The following is a 19,087-nucleotide window of genomic DNA, read 5'->3' on the forward strand; positions in this document are numbered from 1 at the left end:
ACTATGCAGCGTCCTGCTTCATTCAAGTTAAAATGACAACTGACCCTTAATTGAGGAGACTATAGTGACTAGGTCAGTCTTTTCCATGCTGCTCTGAACACTAGGGGACCAGAGACAGCTGAGAGCAAGCAATTCTTCCTGTTGGAGACACCAAGCAAGCCAGTGTCAAAAGAAAAAAAACTACGAGACTCATTAGGTTGCATGGAGAAAACATTTGTAGCGGTTTGTCACTTGAGACTACTTGTTACAAAGTTACCAGATGTCATGCGTTTCACAAAATATACAATATACAGTGCAATAACTATACCTTTACAGTATAGTAATAGTACACCACTTCACTATATTTACAAACATATTATGCTATTACAACTAACAAAAAGTACAGTAATTGTACAATACAAACACATGGAGTTAATAATATTCAAAATTAAACAGTTACAGGTTTTAAGTTGATAACCATTTCACTGCTTTTATTATTAATAATAATTTGTGTTATAATACTTATAAATATAGTATACTATACTACTGCAATATACTCTTAGTCTATCACTTATTAACTATACTAATGTTATTATTATTAATGTTCAAATCAATCAATAATTCACAGAAAAGGATTTTATTCATACAACGAGACAAAACAATACCAAAATAAACTAGTTATACAGAAAATAACATTTAATTGATAATAACATTTAATTGTTAAGACTTACAAACACTCTAAGATTTCAATGATCAAAATAACAAAACATCAAATAACAGCTTATTAGTAGGACACAATGCAGATGAGTTGTAACGAATTGTGTAGAGTTTTAAGGAGGTGCAAAACAGAAAGCTGATGTCCAGTCCACACGTGGCCCTGCTCCAGTGAGAGGGGTTGGAGATCAGCAGATCTTCAGCTGTGATCACAGCAGTAGTGATCTGCCCACTGCCACACTCACAAGACTGTAACACAGAGTCACATCCATCAGGGATTTGCACTTTTCTTCATATGGTCTGCTTCCATCACACGGAGATTGAAGCATCTCTTAAAGCAGGTGGCTCTCGGGTGATCCACGGAGGTTTACTGCACCACCTACACCGGTAAGTGCATCGCATCTCACGCGGCTGTAGTGCGCACGGGGGGAGCGAGTGCTCGCGCGTATTGGCTTTATCAGAGCTCTGGAAGTCTCGTGTTACACCCTGTTTAATTGAATTTGTGGCTTACTTTGGGAAACACTGGGCTGCCGCGCTCATTTCGTCTGCGCTGCTCCCCACGAAACAGGACTCAAGACGCGACGCGTCAAACTGGAACGCTACCGTTATGACGCGACACAAAAAGTTATGCAAGTAAATACATTGCAATAACAAACTAGGATTGCGTCAGTTTGTTGACTGTTTAATTAAAATGAGAGTTTTCTAGTTTTGTCGCGTCGCGTCAGTTTTGCGTCCCATTGCGCCCCGTTTAGGTGTTTATCAACGACGCGTCCTCTAAGGCCAGTTTTCAAATGAGATAATTCGTCATCCAATGCTGGCAGGTGGTTCAACTTCTGGTGTAATCCGCAATTGTGTTCCTGGGTAGCACTTTTACGCAAAGGTCATGGGTTCGAATCCCAGAGAACAACACACATACTGATGAAATGTATCGAATGCACTGTTAACTGTAAATGTGTTTTAGGCTGTTAGGACGTCATGACAGCCGAGAAGTCGATTCCCATTATAAATGGAAAAGCAGACGACACGATGGACCCGGAGACGTTAAACCCGAGCGCGGTGCGCAAGAAGGACAAGAAGATTGTGAATGAAAGAGGGCAGTGGAATAATAAGCTTGAGTTTATACTGTCAGTGGCTGGAGAGATTATCGGCCTTGGCAATGTATGGAGATTCCCATATCTGTGTTACAAGAACGGTGGAGGTAAGAGGTCATTCATTTATTACATAACACATCCAACTTACTTGTTCTTTTCATGGTCTGTACATTTATGGTTGTTTTATTACAACTAAAGACAGCCAATGATACATTGTAACATTTGAACCAACTTTGGGCAAGATGCAATTATAAGCACAGAATGAATAGTATGGTACCATAGTACAGTACTCATACTGTTTCAGATACCTGACATCTGGTACCTACAAGTTCTATTGTATCTGAAACCATTGTGTACTTGGATATAGGCGTATTGTGTATTATGGTACTGAATGATTGATATATCCATGCACCTTGATATTTAAATGATACATCTAAACTTAAGTTGTTGCACGCTGAAAAGTTGACAACAAATAATGTGTTGTTATTGGGAATGCACAGTTTTTTTTTAAGTTTTATGTTGTAAAATCATAAAAGTGGAGAATGTACACACTGCAATTCTGTAGTCATTGTTACCCAATTTAAAATAATTTAAAGTTCTGATGCTCTTTTTGATTGCCAGGATATAATCTGCCCTGATCATCGCCTGTTTTTAAACATTTGGTCGGTTTCTGATAGTAAAAATGCTTTTGTCTGCTGATACCGATTTTGGCTGATATATCGGTGCACCCTAGTTGTTATTGGTGCAACACATAAAAATGCTGTAACCATTGTAATGTATTTGCTGCTGTACTATCAGAAAAGAACAGCAGAACCTGTATGAAGACATGAACCACTTTCACTTTCTGACAGTAGCTATAGAAGTCAACAGTGCAGTACAACATTGTTTAGACTGAAAGGCCTTTTACACTGTGGACGCATTATTAGTGAGCTAGTTCACAGATCCTCACATTGATCCAAGCATGAATGAGTTTTCTTTCTTGTAAGCAGCAAAGCAGACCTTTAAGAGAATATCTCATCTGCTCTTCCCCATCAATTAAAAGTGAGGCCCAAGCACCAAGAAGGACAAATGAGCATCATAAAAGTTGTCCATGTGACTTCTCCAAGGAACAGCTTCATATTCACCAAAAGGCTTGTTTTCAATGGGTGCCACTGGGCCGAGATTTATACTTTCCTGTGTCTGTTTTAGGTGCTTTCTTTGTACCTTATGTCATTTTCTTCGTCTGCTGTGGCATCCCGGTGTTTTTCCTGGAAACAGCTTTGGGTCAGTTCACTAGTGAAGGGGGCATCACATGTTGGCGAAAAGTCTGCCCACTCTTTGAAGGTGAAGCCCGAATCACTCATTACATTTGAAAACAGTTTGAGCGCAGGATCATTCAGTATTTGTCATAATTGTGCTGAACGTACACAGCAAAAACAAAACAAAAATAATACTAACCAACCCTTGGCTATGTATACCGTGTTAGACTTGATAAGACTATTTCCAGTGCACTTATGTATTGCTGTTCTTGTGTTGCTATAATTGCGTCTATTGTTTACCTCATTTGTACGTCCCTTTGGACAAAAGCGTCTGCTAAATGACTAAATGTAAATGTAAATTATGGACTCAGATAAGCTGTGAATGAAAACAACCCATTGTTTCCTGCTCGTCTTCTTGAAGGCATTGGCTACGCGACCCAAGTCATTGAAGCCCATCTAAATGTTTATTACGTGGTCATATTGGCCTGGGCTATTTTCTACCTGTTCAACTGCTTCACGACAGAACTGCCCTGGGCATCGTGTGGTCACTACTGGAACACGGGTTGGTGTATCTAAGGATTCGATTAAGTACTAAAAATCATTAGCTCTTTGAAATATGGATTTGACACAGCTACCGTACCATAGTTTTTGAATACACCAGAAAGCCATGGTTACTACAGCTTTACTATAGTAAAACCACGGTTATTTTGTGCAGGAATTGGAAACTGACTAAACTGTTATAATAATTGTTTTTCTAGAAAACTGTGTGGACTATAACAATGAAAGTATTGCCAACCTTAGCAACCCATACGCCACATCACCTGTCATAGAGTTTTGGGAGTAAGTATGATTTTGACTGTTTAGTAGCATTACATACATAGTGCTGTTGTACGCATTGAAATACATATCAGTGTTCGGCTCCAAAAATATAAGAATCCAGGCTAAGGATTCACTCAAAACTCTGGGATCACCAGAACTGTAATATGCTAGCGACACACTGGCTTCCCAGGCAACGTTTGGCATATTGCATGTGTAAAGCTGTTTAAATTCATTGTAAATCTGTAACCTTTTTCTCTGATAATTTGTCATTCTTTTTGCATTGCTGTTGTCAACAAGCATCAAAAGGCCACTTGCACAGTCAGGAGTAGTATGGACACAAATTTGGCCGCTGTTGGCTACTTTTTCTGCACAGAATATCTGTGTCATATCCAAAGCCTAATACAGTGGAAGCGGTCAGGCCGTAGCAGTCAGACAGTTTTTGCATGTTGTTGGCCTCGGTTTCACATCGAGCAGGCGGGACTCTGGTACCGAGAGACACAGAAGCTCTTAGTCGTGAGGTTGAATAGGAAATGTTTGGCTTAAGAAGTGGATGTCACCCAAGAACATGTCAAAGATGATTAATGGCAGAGCAAAAAAGAAAACTGTTGCTCTTTCTCGCTATCTTACAAGCTTACATCACAAGTTGTCGCAAACGAAAACTTCAAGGCGCAGGGCAGATAGTTGGACACAGGACAAATGCTTCTGTTAGGTGGAAAACATTAATGTGAAATAATGCAGTTTAGTTACTGTACATCACTGAAGTGTGCTTGTATCAAGGGTTTCAAAAAATGTATGCAAGTCATATAAAGCAAAAAATACATTTTCAAGTTAGAGCCTTGATTAAAGGAATAGTCTACCCTTTTGCCATATTAAACTATGTTATTACCTCAACTTAATACATATCTATCTTTTTTCAATGCGTGCACTGTACAGCGTGTCGTGAATGTGTTAGCATTTAGCCTAGACCCATTCATTCCTATGGTACCAAACAGGGCAGCCACCAAACACTTCCGTGTTTTCCCTATTTACATGAGGAGTTATACCAGTAAGTATGGTGCCACAAAATAAAACTTTTTTTGGTACCATAGGAATGAATGGGGCTAGGCTAAATGCTAACACATTCGCAACACGCTGTACAGCCCACACATTGAAAAAAGATAGATATGTATTAATTCGTCTAGGTTGAGGTAATAACATAGTTTAATATGGCAAAAGGGTAGACTATTCCTTTAAATTAAGATATCCTTAAAAGTTTCAGCCAAGCTTGCAGATTATAGTAGTCCGTCTACCTTCCAATAATAATTTGTAAATGTATAAAGATGCCAAGCCAGTTTAAATTTGTTAAGTTTAGGTAATAATACTAATAAGAGTGCTGGAGAATATTAAGATGCCTTGGACCTTTTATATATTAAAAATGTAATATCTCATCGTGGAAAGTGCCAGCATCACTGGTACAACATTGTTTAATTCATAATGTTTTCTCTTCAGGCGGCGTGTCCTTCGCATATCCTCTGGAATCGAAGAAGTCGGCAGCCTTCGCTGGGAACTTGCGCTCTGTCTTGCGATAGCCTGGATCATATGTTATTTCTGCATTTGGAAAGGTCCCAAATCAACAGGAAAGGTAAAAACGAAAGGTCCATTGAACAATGCATGGTTGCTTGTGAATGTGTGTAAATGTTGAACAAGAGTCAGAGGCTAAGCGCTTCTTTTGTGGTCAGTTCGTCAGGTTTCCAGATAATCTCATTAAAACAATTGTGCAGTCTGTAATGATGTGCACTGGAACAGTGATTATGATGTTACGCAGATTTGAAATTGATAAGCATCTCATCGCTTGCTTATGAAGTATGAAAAGGGTTAGGTTAGGGTTCGTCACTGGTTAGGGTTAGGTTAGGCACTAGTTCGTCTTTTGGCTTCACGTATTGAGAAAATGTTGTCGAAACTACCAACTTTCATATTAGACTGCCAGCCAGTAAAGGAACTATTGACCAGAAACAGGGCAGAAATCCAGAATGTGAATAGAAACACAGGTGAACAAAGGGACATCCTAACAATAACCGAACAACTTATTGGTAAACTCAAACCAAGAAAGTGCTTTCAGAAAACAAACAGTTTGCATTATTCCTGTCTTTGGCCCTTTCTCTATCTTCGCTTTGTACCCACAATCCACTGCATTATGAGGGCCTGTGCCCTTTTGCCAATCTCTAAAACTCAGTCAGTAGCTTTCCTCTGGATTGTATTCGTCCAACGGCCTTTAAGAAAGTCTAACAAACTCAATGAGCCAGAAAGAAAGTGGAAAGAAAGGAAGAGGGTTGTGTGAGGAAAAATAAATGGGTTCACATTGTACAGGTCCTGGAGAAAAGAGCTCGGCAGCAAGGCCTATATCTCCTGAAGTGGCTTTTGTTTGGCCGTGAAGCAAGAGGAAAGAATGCCCCTTCATGGCAAGGCTTTAGCAGCCTGTCCAAGATTGATTTCTGTATTCACAGGAAGAAAGTGGAGCGTTCATGAGGAGCATGCAGAGTTCCTCTGCTCGCCTCTTCTCTTCTGTGAGGAATTATATCTTGCGGATAGCAAACTGCTTTCTTCCTCTCCTTTGACCGCTATGCAGATTGTAGCATTCAGGACATTCGCTAAGCTGTGCGCCCACAGGTCTTTTGTGGCCGCTTGCGATTCTCCCATAAGCCGGCGGTAGATTAATTGCATGGGGTTGACCCGTGAATGCCGGGTTTAAATGTTTGTAGCGTGGACAGTTGGGAGAGAGTCAGCGTGTGTCAGAGTCTCATGGCGACTTGAAACATCGCCCTATTCATTGAGAAAAAACGCACACATGCATTTGAAAGCAAATCGGGGGATTGGCTTTTTGCAGTGGCCATGGTTTTTGGATATGGATATGTAATCATTTTACGAGACTAATTGAAAAGGGTGTGAATTAGCAAGTTGGGAGAGCTCTCGTGCGTCACACTGTGAAGTGTGTTTGGATTAAATGATCTCCTTTCACAAAATGGTTGCTCTTACAGGTCTCAGCTTGGTCTTTGGGATTGACAAAGTCTGTTTATTCCACTGGATTACTTTGTTAAGCAAAGATTTACATTGATTTTCACGCAGCAATGCAATGCATATTGGCGTAAGACAAGTAAATAATTGCAAAGAATTGTGCTGGATTTTAAGGAAGCATTTTGTCAAAGAAATTCTTCAAAGAATAAAGCTTCCCAAGTTAAAGTGGCTCAATGGTTGATATGTTTGTTAGCCCGTGTAAAGAAGTGTTTGTTGTCGTTTTGGTACAGTAAATTACCCAGGCCAGTTGGAAGGCATCTGTAATTGTGTGTTTCTGTACCGCAGATTTTCCCACACAGCCAACACCTCCCGGTTGGGCTCTTTCTAGAGGGACAGGGAGTAGAAGCTTTTGTATCCACCCCTGTCTTGTCCTCGTATGGTCTTGACTAGGTGCCAATGGAACAAGAACCTATAGTGGCACCCCCAAGGGCGGTTTTGTTCGTGGGACTGAAAGAGCTTCTAAATGTTGAACTGATTTTTGTTGACCATGAATAGCTTTTTGCGAAAGCATTTTAGGTTTAAGATTGTGAATGTATGCTGGAGAAGAATCATCCTGTGATGTACTGATGCCGTTGGTGTGATCATCCAGATGACTTAAACCCCTGTGTGTCTCAGGAGACAAAGCTCCTACGCTGGTTATTAACTTAAGATTGTGAATTGACAAGTTGCAACATGATTGTAGCCTGGCTATTTTTGTCTTATTTTGTGTTGTGCTGTTAAGTGTTTTATTCATCGGAACTTCTGGCTCGGACCTGCAACTCCTCAACTTCCTCCCCCTGAGAAACACTCTTTCAATTTTCACCCAATTAAGTCTTTGGGAAGAGTAACTACCCCCTCTGGCAGACCTTAAGGGTATTCCTTAACCCCTTCACGATGAGAGTGCCGCTTCATTTACTCGTTCATTCATTCAAAATTGGCTTTGAAAGTTATACTAGCGAGACAACTGATTTGCACACCATTGACACCATTACAAAGAAGGGGTAAAATCTCATCATGTATCATGTTACATTGTCTTCAGACTGTTGTTTGACCCATTAGCGCCTGGTTCACCTTAAAAATAGTGTTAACTGCTATTACAGTAGCTTATAGTGTGCTTGCTGTAACTAAATAATTTGTGGTTTGTGCAATGGGTACTTCCAATAAAATGGCAGTGTCAGATGTTTTTAGATGCAGTCCTGCAGTGGTGTGGCTATGAAGTAAAACTCAGGATGAGTCTTCTTGTGAGAGTCTGTTTATAAAGTTTTTATTGTTGTACTGTGTGACAACTGAGATCGCACAGCGTGAGATGGCTTTTAGCTGAGATCATGTTCATACAGTCGTGAAGGACTATTTAAAATTCCATAGTGTGCAGCCGGTTTAACTCTATTCTGATGTTTGATTGTCGGACAAAATGGCGAATTTCAACAAGGGCACATAACATCTGTGTTATGATTGGTCAGGTCACCTGTCAATCAAACTTCTGGTGAATTCTCAGTTACTGACTAATAAACTTTTAATTTCATTAAAGTGAAATTACTAAACATAACAGCCTGATGAAAGCTGATTTACAAGAAAACGTGTCAGAGGGTTTTGTATCTGAACTCCTCATATATTCAACATACAGTATACAGTACATACTCTGAAAAATCCTGAATATTCATTGCTTTATTACATAAATCTGTCTTGTTTTGACAATATTTGATTTTTTAAAGTGAAAACCAAGGCATATACAGTATGTTCAATGTGATTACGATTTTGCAGTGTTTTGTAGTGTCTATCTTGGAAACTAAGCTGTGTTTTGTCCTCTACAGGTGGTGTATGTCACTGCAACCTTCCCATATTTCATGCTATTGATTCTTCTTCTTCGAGGAATAACACTGCCAGGAGCTGCTAATGGAATTAAGTTCTACCTGTATCCTGACATGTCTCGTCTGTCAGACCCTCAGGTACCAACAATGTCTTTATCCACTGTCATGATGTCTCTCATGGATTAAACACCCAGCTGCTCTTTCTCTTAGAGTTGATAACATGTTCAAGACATTTTCTGTCTCCAGTTATTGATGCACAATATAATAATGAACTTAATGAAGTAATTCTTTAAATATTACTAGAGATAGAACTAAAATTCATTTCAAAATGACGTATTTTCCTCTCTATAATATTTTGTGTATTTTGATTCATATGAATTGGGGTTATTGCTGTCACGATGACAAATACGAAATAAAGTTGGACCGTTGGTGTTCGTGAATTTAGGGACCATCTCGAAAGTTATAATGTATATGTTTTTGATCTTCAATAGCATTTAACTTTTTTTTTGTTTTGAGCTAGTCATTACATATTTATGAGCTGCTGCTCCTTTGATCACGCCCCACTACTAACGTCATGTGCGCGTGCATAGTGATATCGTGAGCAGTACAGACCATACTGTGTTATTATTTTATATATTATTATTATTAACGGTTTATGTTGCCAACAGACAAATCATGCAGAAAAGTATCACTAATAAGTACACTACAGGAAAAGAAACTCATGACACACAATGATTCCAGAGTCAAGTGTGATGTAGCAGTTTCAACAATACACTCGTTTTCCCTGGACAATGCTAACATTAGGGCTGCAGCTATCGATTCTTTTTGTAATGGATTAATCTAGCACTAAATCGATCGATTAATCGAGTAATCGGATAAAAATTTTGTATGTGTTTTTAAACAACCAAAACAAATAATGCATAACGAAAATGACGTGGCTGTAAAATGTTCAAGCATTTGGCTTTTATTTCTAAAAAAAAAAAACAGGTATTTGGCTCCAAAAAAATAAGCCTATTCATTTCAATTTTTACCCATTTAGTGTTTATAAGTGCCAGTGCCAACAATAAAACACTTTAATTTATTAATATGCACAACTGGTTTCATGCTGTAATCTAGCCCTGACATCAAAGTAAATACCTGGTTTATGTACATTTCTACACTTGCAGCATTTACCATTAGGCTACTAACATATAATATATCATTTCTGGGGTGAGCCTATTTGCAATGGTAACAACCTGTGTGTATGCGCGCACGTGCACTTGTGTTTGTGTGTGTGCACACGTGCTGTGCGTGAGGAAGAGTGACACCCCAGTCAGATGTTCAGTTGCTTCATTGCATTTTGGTACGGCAGAAATAAATACATTCATTTTCAATAGAACGCTGCATTTGGTTTGCATCACTTGCATTGCAGTGCATTTTAGGTTAAGAATCCGTTCGAAAAATCACAACATCACATCCCGCTGTATACAGTGAATGCATGCTGAAATTATTGTTGCGTGGGTACATAAAATTTTAAGCATATGTGATGCATTGCGCGATCGGTCTGACTCGCGTGAGAGAGAATAACTTCCTTATGCTTAACTCCAATAAGACAAAGATTATTATTATTGAACAAAATATGTCAGATTACAAGTTGCCCATATATGATTGCACTGTGGTGGCGTTTTTTGGTACACACCTGTAAAGTGCATGCGTGTGTTTGAAGGGTTATTTTTTAAGCTATACTCTCCTGCAATTGAACGTGAATACGTTTAGTACTTAAAAACATCAAAGCTAAACATCATATCTAGTCAAATCGCATAACGACATCGCTACAAATACAGTATGGGATTAAAATCAGCGGAAGCTACGTTACCTTGTTTCATCGACGCTTGGTCGTGAAACAGCAGTGGATGTTTTCGGTTCAGATGCTGAATGTAATGATCCCAAACTTTAGACATTCTCTCTCTGCCGTTTATGGACATATTCGCTCCGCCATCGCGCCAACTAAATTCAAAATGTACCACGCGCTATGATGTGCTTCCTGAACATTGAACAATGGTCCGTGTGAATCAGATCTCGGCGCGTGTAGTGTGCGTCATAGGAATTTAACGAGGCTTCGAGGCAGAATTTTTGCCTTGAGGAATTTTTTTAATCGAGTAAATCCAGTAACTCGATGAATCGTTTCAGCCCTAGCTAACATATTCCCGTTATAAAACATTTTCAAACGCATTATTTTCGCAAATTACAGAAATTAAGACCTGGCGGGGGATGTATAATGCTTGTGGACCACGTGCTAATTGCTAGAAGCTAGCGGGAGGTCCGGACCGTAAAGTTATAAGAGGCTCGGGGGTTAACGTTAGCCTCAGAAAAGCCGGGGCGGTAAGGTCCGGTCTCGGTTAGTTTGGCAAAAAACGTTTAGTTTGGCAAAGCACTATTACTTAGTTCTTGTAGAATTGTAAAATAAAGCCGTTAAATATTTTTCTTAACTTTCGAAACCACGCTGTAAACTATCTAGCCGGCAAAAATATCTATATAGCCTACTGTTTACAACCAATTTTAACATCACTATACATTTAAAAGGTATAATTTACGGGATTAGCATCAATGTATGATCACTGTTTTGAGATACAGATGCTCTAGCATCATAAATGTAGTATTTTGTGACAGAAGATGACAACATGCAAAATATAACGTGACTTCTTACCTTTTGTGTTGATACAACGATCGCAAATCGAATCCAGTCTGTTTCAGATGTGTGAATGATCCATGAAAGTCTAATAAAATACATCCAATGACCATTTTTGTCCACAAATGCGTATAATCCGTGAAATATAGATACATAGTCTGTTGTTTACATCAGATTTCGCATGAAGGTCTTATCGCCTACAATCTGATGACTATTTGCGTCGTAACACACTGTATATAAGATAACTCCGGGTTCCAATAACCACGCGTTAAAACTTTGTTTTTAAAAGTAGGCGGGAGTATAATCCATAATATCCAAATAGCGCTGTTATTTCAGTGAGACATGATAACAGCAGGGTATCAGCGAAGTGACTGACTGCTCTGTGCTCTCTCTAGCTCCCTGGTGGGTGGAGACCTGCGAGTGGGGTGGTGGGCGGTAAAATTCAAACTGAATGTGACGAAACGGCTAGATTTTGTTCCAAGTTTGTATGCATGTGGGAGCATCAGCGGCACAAAATAACACCCCAAAACCCAGTAAAGTGAGTTTTTCATAATATGGGCACTTTAAATATCTAAACATCAGAAAATTTGTCCGGAGTCCGGAATTGGCCTATTTTAGACCAATCCGGGGCTAAGCCTCAGCACATAGGCTGAAGGTATTGCTCTGCTTCGCGCCAGTGTAAGCGCTGAGCTTTTGCTTGTGAACTGACGAGATGCGAATATTTAATTCATAGGCTTCATGTTCGTACGTGCATTTTTTCACTCTTTATCATTTTTTTATGTATTATAGAAGTATCGGATTGGGACTCGGTATCGGCAGACTCGAGGGTAAAAAAACCTGATCGGGACATTCCTAATAAAGACTGTCCGCACCGCAAATGACGCGTTAGATATATTTCAGCTTGAGCTAATCCCTGATCAGGATTTGTTCATCCATACTAATTTCGCTAAATATGCTTTTGCTGTCTCCAAGCAAAACAACACATTCTACTTATAAGCTTTAATCACATCACAAGGACACAGCTTCTTTTGTTATCTTGAGATCATTGTGATCATGAGAAAACAAGCAAGCAACCTTTCTCAGCTTCTGTACACTTACATTTGTGTGTTTAGATCTGGATGGAGCACAATGTAAAAAGTCCTCTAGTGTCTTTCTAGTTTTTCCAGGTTTGTCTGCACAACGCTTTAGAAGTTCTTCTTTAAAGGTTTCCCAGTCAGTGAAATTTCCAGAGTCATAAGTAAGAAGATCTTATGTAGATTTGCAGGCATGTATGTCATGTAGATTTTAGATTTCCTGTGAGCAGATATCTGAAGTTGCAAGGTTGAAAAATCCCAGCAACTTCTTTACTGCGTTTTAAGATCCACACCTGACAAACCATCTCGCCAAATCATGTCACGCAATCCTAGTAGCAATTCTCTATAAATCCTGTCTGATTGCTTTTATCGACTGTCATTTCAACTGTGGCTTTCTGTGCTTATCCTTCAAATGCCTGTAAACTGTGATAGAACTGAGCTGAATGTTGATGCTGCCGCATCTTTTCGTCCCTGTCGGTAGTCAGAAATATATCATATTATGCGAATGTGGAATATTTGATTGCACTGACTTGTGATCAGTCGTGTTGTTTTTCTTTAGCCAAATATTTTGTATAACATCCACTCAACTGTGTAATTGACTATTAAAGGCAAATATACAGTAGTTGTGCAAATTTCGTGTCTTAAATCACAGTGTCTTCTCACATAATACGATCATTTCAACCATTGTTTGTTTATTTAGTAATATAAGCCATGCATTAAGCAAGATAATGTACAGTCAGCCAGTAATTATTGCAAAATAAACCTGTTAAAGGTGACACAAGCATTCCTCTCGCTTCACACTGTCAAGGTTTATTTTGCGATTATGACCGGTTGACAGTACATTATCCCTTAAATATATTTTACATAGCATATCTAACTGAAATGTAGAGAAAAAGTGAAGCTATGAGTTTCATTGAAGGACTCCAGGAATCCTTGCCAGTTGCACTTCCAGTAGGCCTGGGAACTTTTAGACAATTTAGTGGGATTACAGGACGTCCACACATGGCTGAACTTCAGACATGGAGATCAGTCTGTCATGCTTTACACTTTTATCATGCCAGTGAAGAGAAAGCAAGAGTTAAAGGGATGTATGTGGAGTAGCATCGATAGCCTGAGAGAGAGCGAGCGACATAAAGGAAAGGAGAGAGAGAGAGAAAGAGAGAGAGAGAGAGAGAGAGAGAGAGAGAGAGAGAGAGAGAGATAAAGAGCTGCTGTTCGGCAATGGGGGCGTCTCTGACTCCAATGTTTAATTAGCTTTCATGCCACACAATAAGCGGTCTGTTCACACTCTGTGTGCTCTGTTGTTTCATTCACCGGCTTCTTTTACGATCAATTCAGTTCCACGCAAATCACTCCTCTTTGCCAAAGAGCTTCCATCTCTGTTTACAACTGTACGCTTACAGAATGTTAAACTATACAATATGCTTTATTTTGGAAAAAAACATAGGTCTAAGAGGGGAAATTCAATAAAATGTTTTGATGGTATATTAACACAAACACCTGTGTTGTTTTTACTAAGCACCTGTATTTTTTCTAGCATTTTACAACAAAAGACAAAGTCTAATAAAGATTGATTTAAGACCTTTGTACGACTAATATAGATCATAGACATTGATGACAGCATGTTGTTTAGCGGACACCAAGGATCGTCTCTTGGTTTAGAAATTAAACTGCAATCACAACGTTACTTCAGGTTGCACAACAAACCTCCAAATTAGCCACAACATCAACAAGCAGCTTTTAAAGAATGGAGAGCCGTGTCCGAGTAAAGCCAAACCCGAGCATTCGCACTGGCCGAGTTTAAAACAGAACGGACGTAAACGATCGTCCCGTAGAATGGATGTTCTTGGAGGGAAACGGCTCTGTGTTTGTGAGGTCAGAGGGGTTACCCTGGTTACCCGTTGGAGGAAGCAAATACTGTGAGTTGTCAATTGTTTTCCCAGTAAAAGAGATTAAGGGCTCAGTGGTTATGTGAGAGCATTTTAAATAGGTGCCGGCTTATTTTCCAACAACTCACATGGATCCCCTATGGCTACATTTTTACACTTTTCTCACTCTTTGGGGTAAAATGACTTTATTCAGAGCATTTGGGTTCTGCGAATTTAGCGAGTTGGAGGCACCCGAATCGGAAGCTGGTTTTCAAGGACAATGATTATTCTTAAAAGACATTTAGGACAGACGGATCCTTGAAGTATCTTGTTGCCCTAAACCCAAATAATACATCCAAATCCAGCTTTGGTGTCATTGTGGTTTATCCCAATAGTCATTCCCACTACAGTTCAAAAAGGTTGTTGCTGGTTCAGTGCTTGTCCAAGTGGTGCACCAGCATAGCAATGCTGTTGACCAATATGGTCTTTCTAATGATGCGTAACAAAGTTCAGCTTGACCATTGCACACTCGTAAAAAGTAAAATATACCCAGGCCAATAGGGTGCGCTCAAATCATACTTAACCAAACTGAACCTACGAACTGTGCGCCTGTGACAGTAGGATTTGTAGATGAAGAGATTATCCACACAGGTGTATCAGTAAATTTGAAGTCACAGATGAAGAGTTACAAAGTTGTTGATTTTTTCTTTCCCTCAAACACAACAGAACAGTAACACCATCACAAATCCTTCCGTGCAGCTGCACAAATCTTATTCTACGAATCACAGATTAAGAAACTCATATGTTAATTTTTGCTGCAATTGCTGCAGTGAATATGGTGCAAAATATATTTTAACGCCTGCATCAAAAAATGTGAAATCACGCACAAATGTTGCACATTCAAAAATCAGCATGTGCATTTATGCGATGAGAGATGCATGCGTGTACAATAAAAAAAAGCCTTTGGATGTTTTTCTAGCACAAACACAAGTACATAACTTTAACTGCGTGAATCTGCTGCTACACGTTTCAAACACTCTTCCAAATCAAAGAATTTCTGCACAAACTCTCAGGGAAGCTCATCTGCATGCTTGTCGTCCTCATCGGAGTCTCGACCTGACTGCAGTTCGTCGTCATAACCGACTTGAGTTGGCGAATGCTCAAATTTGATGGCGTCTGGCACTTTGGTGTTCTCTTCACGGATGAATCCCAGTTTTCAATGTACAGGGCAGATAGCAGATAGTGTGTATGGTGTATTGTGGGTGAGCGGTTTGCTGATTTCAACGTTGTGGATTGAGTGCCCCATGGTTGCGGTGGGGTTTTGGTATGGGCAGGCGTATGTTAGAACAACGAACACAGGTGTGTTTTATTGATGGCATTTGATAGATACCGTGACGAGATCCTGAGGCCCATTGTTGTGCCATTCATCCACGACCATAACCTCATGTTGCAGCATGATAATGCACGGCCCATGTTGCAAGGATCTGTACACAATTCCTGCAAGCTGAAAAAAATCCCAGTTCTTGCATGGTCAGCATACTTACCAGACATGTCACCCATTAAGCATGTTTAGAAAGCTCTGGATGGCGAATACGACAGCGTGTTCCAGTTCCTGCCAATATCCGGCAACTTCGCACAGCCATTGAAGAGTAGTGGACCAACATTTCACAGGCCACAATCAACAACTTGATCAACTGCGTGAGGCAAATAGTGGTCACACCAGATACTGACTTGTTTTTAGACTCCCCCAATACAGTAAAACTGCAGATGTTAGAGTGGCTTTTTATTGTGGCCAGCCTAAGGCACACCTGTGTCTAATCAGCATCTTGAAATCCCACACCTGTGAGGTGGATGGATTATCTTGGCAAAGGAGAAGTGCTCACTAACACAAATTTAGACAGATTTGTAAACAATATTTGAGAGAAATAGGCCTTTTGTACATGCATACAAAAAGTCTTAGATCTTTGAAAAATGGGGGCACAAACAAAAAGATTGCGTTTATAATTTTGGTCAGTGTACAAACTATACCCGAGTATGATTGCTCCACTCCCCCGCTTGTCTACAACATAGACTGTAAGAAAGATAGACGTAGTGTCCCGTGATGTCACCAATAGGTTTCTGAAGATAATAGGTGGGGCCTGCCGTCGCCATCTTGGCAGCGCGTCACCGCACATCACTCGCTGATATCCGAAAATGGGTAAAGAGGCGGGATGTGGGTGAAGCTGAAGTTGCTGGTTACTGAAACCATGCCCGCCTAGCTCGACTATAATGACAGCAGTGGCCACGCCCTTAATTATGCAGAACTTTAAGGCTTAATATCATTTAAACGTATTACAAAAAATCATCCCCCATGAACGGCAAAATGATCTATACAGACCAAGAACAATTTTTGTACCAGGCTGTAAACATATTATTTTCTGCTCTACAGTTGGGCATTTTAACATGGGGGTCAATGGAAACCTCTAACGGCCAGTCGATAAATTGCGGAAGATTTTCCCGAATTTTTAAAAAGAACCAACCCTCCACTTTTTTAAAAAAATGCACATGTGCAACACTCTACCTGCTCCTGAGAAGGAACGCCTATTAATGTGTGCACAAGAGAGAGCATGCACGAGCCTAGTTTTTCTCTTCGATCTGTTTACAAGTTGCTGTTGGCATGGCACATACATTGAGATGTTTACCGTGTCTGTGCGGGGTCGTGACTTGTGCCAGGGATAGCATCGCTAATCATAGCTTCAACTTTTACTAGCAGTCTGTTTAAATGGATTTTTCCAAATAGCATGACAAACTTTACCTGTCAAGTAGAACTTCGCGACTGAGGCATCAGTGGGAACCCCAACCTGTGTGAAATATTCTTCCAAAAACATTCTGGTCTTGTTTCTTTTTTCAGAGGTCTTTCTCTTCTTGTCATACAATTCGTAAACACTTTTTCTTTTTGAAAGAATTTGGTGAGAACGCAAGCTTCAATGAATGGTTGAAACCGTAGCCCACCACACATATACACCTGAAAGTGCGCATGTGCAGAAAGCAAACCTAGGGACGAGCCATAGATATGTACACTAGATGTCGCCTTGGCTACAGCAGTTCATTGGAACGAATGCGTCAAATAGAGCCACCATCTTGAAACAGGGGAGCCCTGCATCAGCGTCATTGTAGGCAATGGTGAAACGGAAATAAAATCACCATAAATCGCCATGAATGTGATTTTCTACGTTTTCTTTTGGTTTGATGCAACAATCAGACATGTATTTAGCATTGAGTCCAGAAAAAAAATTACGTTTTGATATTATGAAAATACTTTTTCTAACTATAATGAATATTGCTAGTAGGCCTAACATCCATACGCAGCGCAAAAGTCCGGCATCGTCCATGAATTTGAAGTACAGGCGGAGATAGCAGCATTACCTAGCTACATCCTATGACAAGACCCCTGTTCCAAGATGGCAGCGGGTTTGACGCATGCTTAGAACGCCAAGGCGACATCTAGTGTACATATCTATGGGGACGAGCACATATGACGGCCTAACATATCATCTGAATGATTGACAACTGGGATGACCAATAGTTTTGATGATCCACCCGGAAAAAGATAATCTTCCGCTATACCTTTAAGCATACCACATCCTGGTACAGTACGAAAGGATAACATTAGACAAACAAACTGTACTTTGGGGTTAGACATATTTGGGTATGGTACGGTTCACATAATGTGAGTACTCCCTTAGAGGTTGCTCATGTGGATGTCGATGAGTGAATGTCAATGAGTCTTTGTCTCAGGTCTTTCTCCTTAAAATGAATGGAAAAATTAAAAAATTAGGCATTTAATGGCATGCAATAAGCATATAGAACAATACAATGATTGTGAATGGCACAGTTCAAATCATTGGGTCTCATTAAAATGTCTTCTTGCATTAGTGATTTTTCTTTATTAAGAGACGTTTAATGGTATAATGATTTTGGGGGTTAACTGTACCTTAAATAGTATTTTAATACAGATCATGTGGACTTATCTGTTTCTGTTTGCAAGCTCTTTTAAAGATACTAAAAGCTCTTCATTATTTAATGTCAGAGTCATAAACCCTCATGAGTGTTCTGCAGTAATTGACCTCATGTGTACTCATTCACTGTTAAACTAGAACATGGTGTCTTTCAGTGTTTATAACATCAGTAGCAGGCGTTTCTCTGTCGGTGTGATGAACTGTTGATTTTTACAGGTATGGGTGGATGCTGGGACTCAGATATTCTTCTCATATGCCATATGTTTGGGTTGCCTGACTGCTCTTGGAAGCTACAACAGCTACAATAACAACTGCTACAAGTAAGAGTTTAGTTCAATGAACACATTAAACCAAATGCTGCTCCTGTAGTATATAGACTTTCAATGATGTGCATTGCTTATGTTTTGCTACACTAGCCATGTTACGGCAAATTTTGAAAATAAAATCTCTTAATTACGCTTTGACTTTTTGTGACTTTTGAAAAGATTTGCTTCATGTTTGGATGGAAACCCAGCTACTTTGATCTATTGATTTATACTGTGATTCACTGTAGATGTATGTCTGTTTGCAGGGACTGTATCATGCTGTGCTGTCTGAACAGTGGCACGAGTTTTGTGGCAGGATTTGCCATCTTCTCTGTGCTGGGATTTATGGCATATGAACAGAATGTGCCAATAGAGGCGGTGGCAGAGTCAGGTGAGTGTCTGTGTATGGACTCAATGCTATTTAAAGCATCTCTCTAACTATAAAAACTCTTATCGGATGACTTATTTAACAGTACAACATTACTTATTTACTTCA

At 39.7% G+C, this 19,087-nt stretch overlaps 1 protein-coding gene across 2 annotated transcripts in view; it reads left to right on the plus strand.

Moving 5' to 3' along the window:
- Window positions 1–854: 854 nt before the first annotated feature.
- slc6a11b (solute carrier family 6 member 11b) overlaps window positions 855–19,087 on the plus strand; it is a 35,037-nt gene continuing 16,804 nt past the window's right edge. Inside the window, exons 1-9 of one of the 2 annotated variants that reach the window (XM_055183398.2) lie at window positions 855–1,080; window positions 1,655–1,891; window positions 2,973–3,107; window positions 3,444–3,584; window positions 3,781–3,862; window positions 5,330–5,462; window positions 8,683–8,817; window positions 18,503–18,606; window positions 18,858–18,982. In XM_055183398.2, coding sequence (XP_055039373.1) covers window positions 1,669–1,891; window positions 2,973–3,107; window positions 3,444–3,584; window positions 3,781–3,862; window positions 5,330–5,462; window positions 8,683–8,817; window positions 18,503–18,606; window positions 18,858–18,982 — 1,078 coding nt within the window. In that variant the 5' untranslated portion in view covers window positions 855–1,080; window positions 1,655–1,668. Of the gene's footprint in view, window positions 1,081–1,236; window positions 1,515–1,654; window positions 1,892–2,972; window positions 3,108–3,443; window positions 3,585–3,780; window positions 3,863–5,329; window positions 5,463–8,682; window positions 8,818–18,502; window positions 18,607–18,857; window positions 18,983–19,087 lie in introns of those variants that run through there. The other variant, XM_055183399.2, reaches the window with a different exon arrangement.

This window comes from Misgurnus anguillicaudatus, chromosome 14 (assembly GCF_027580225.2).
Source record: "Misgurnus anguillicaudatus chromosome 14, ASM2758022v2, whole genome shotgun sequence".
Classification (NCBI taxonomy): Eukaryota; Metazoa; Chordata; class Actinopteri; order Cypriniformes; family Cobitidae; genus Misgurnus; species Misgurnus anguillicaudatus.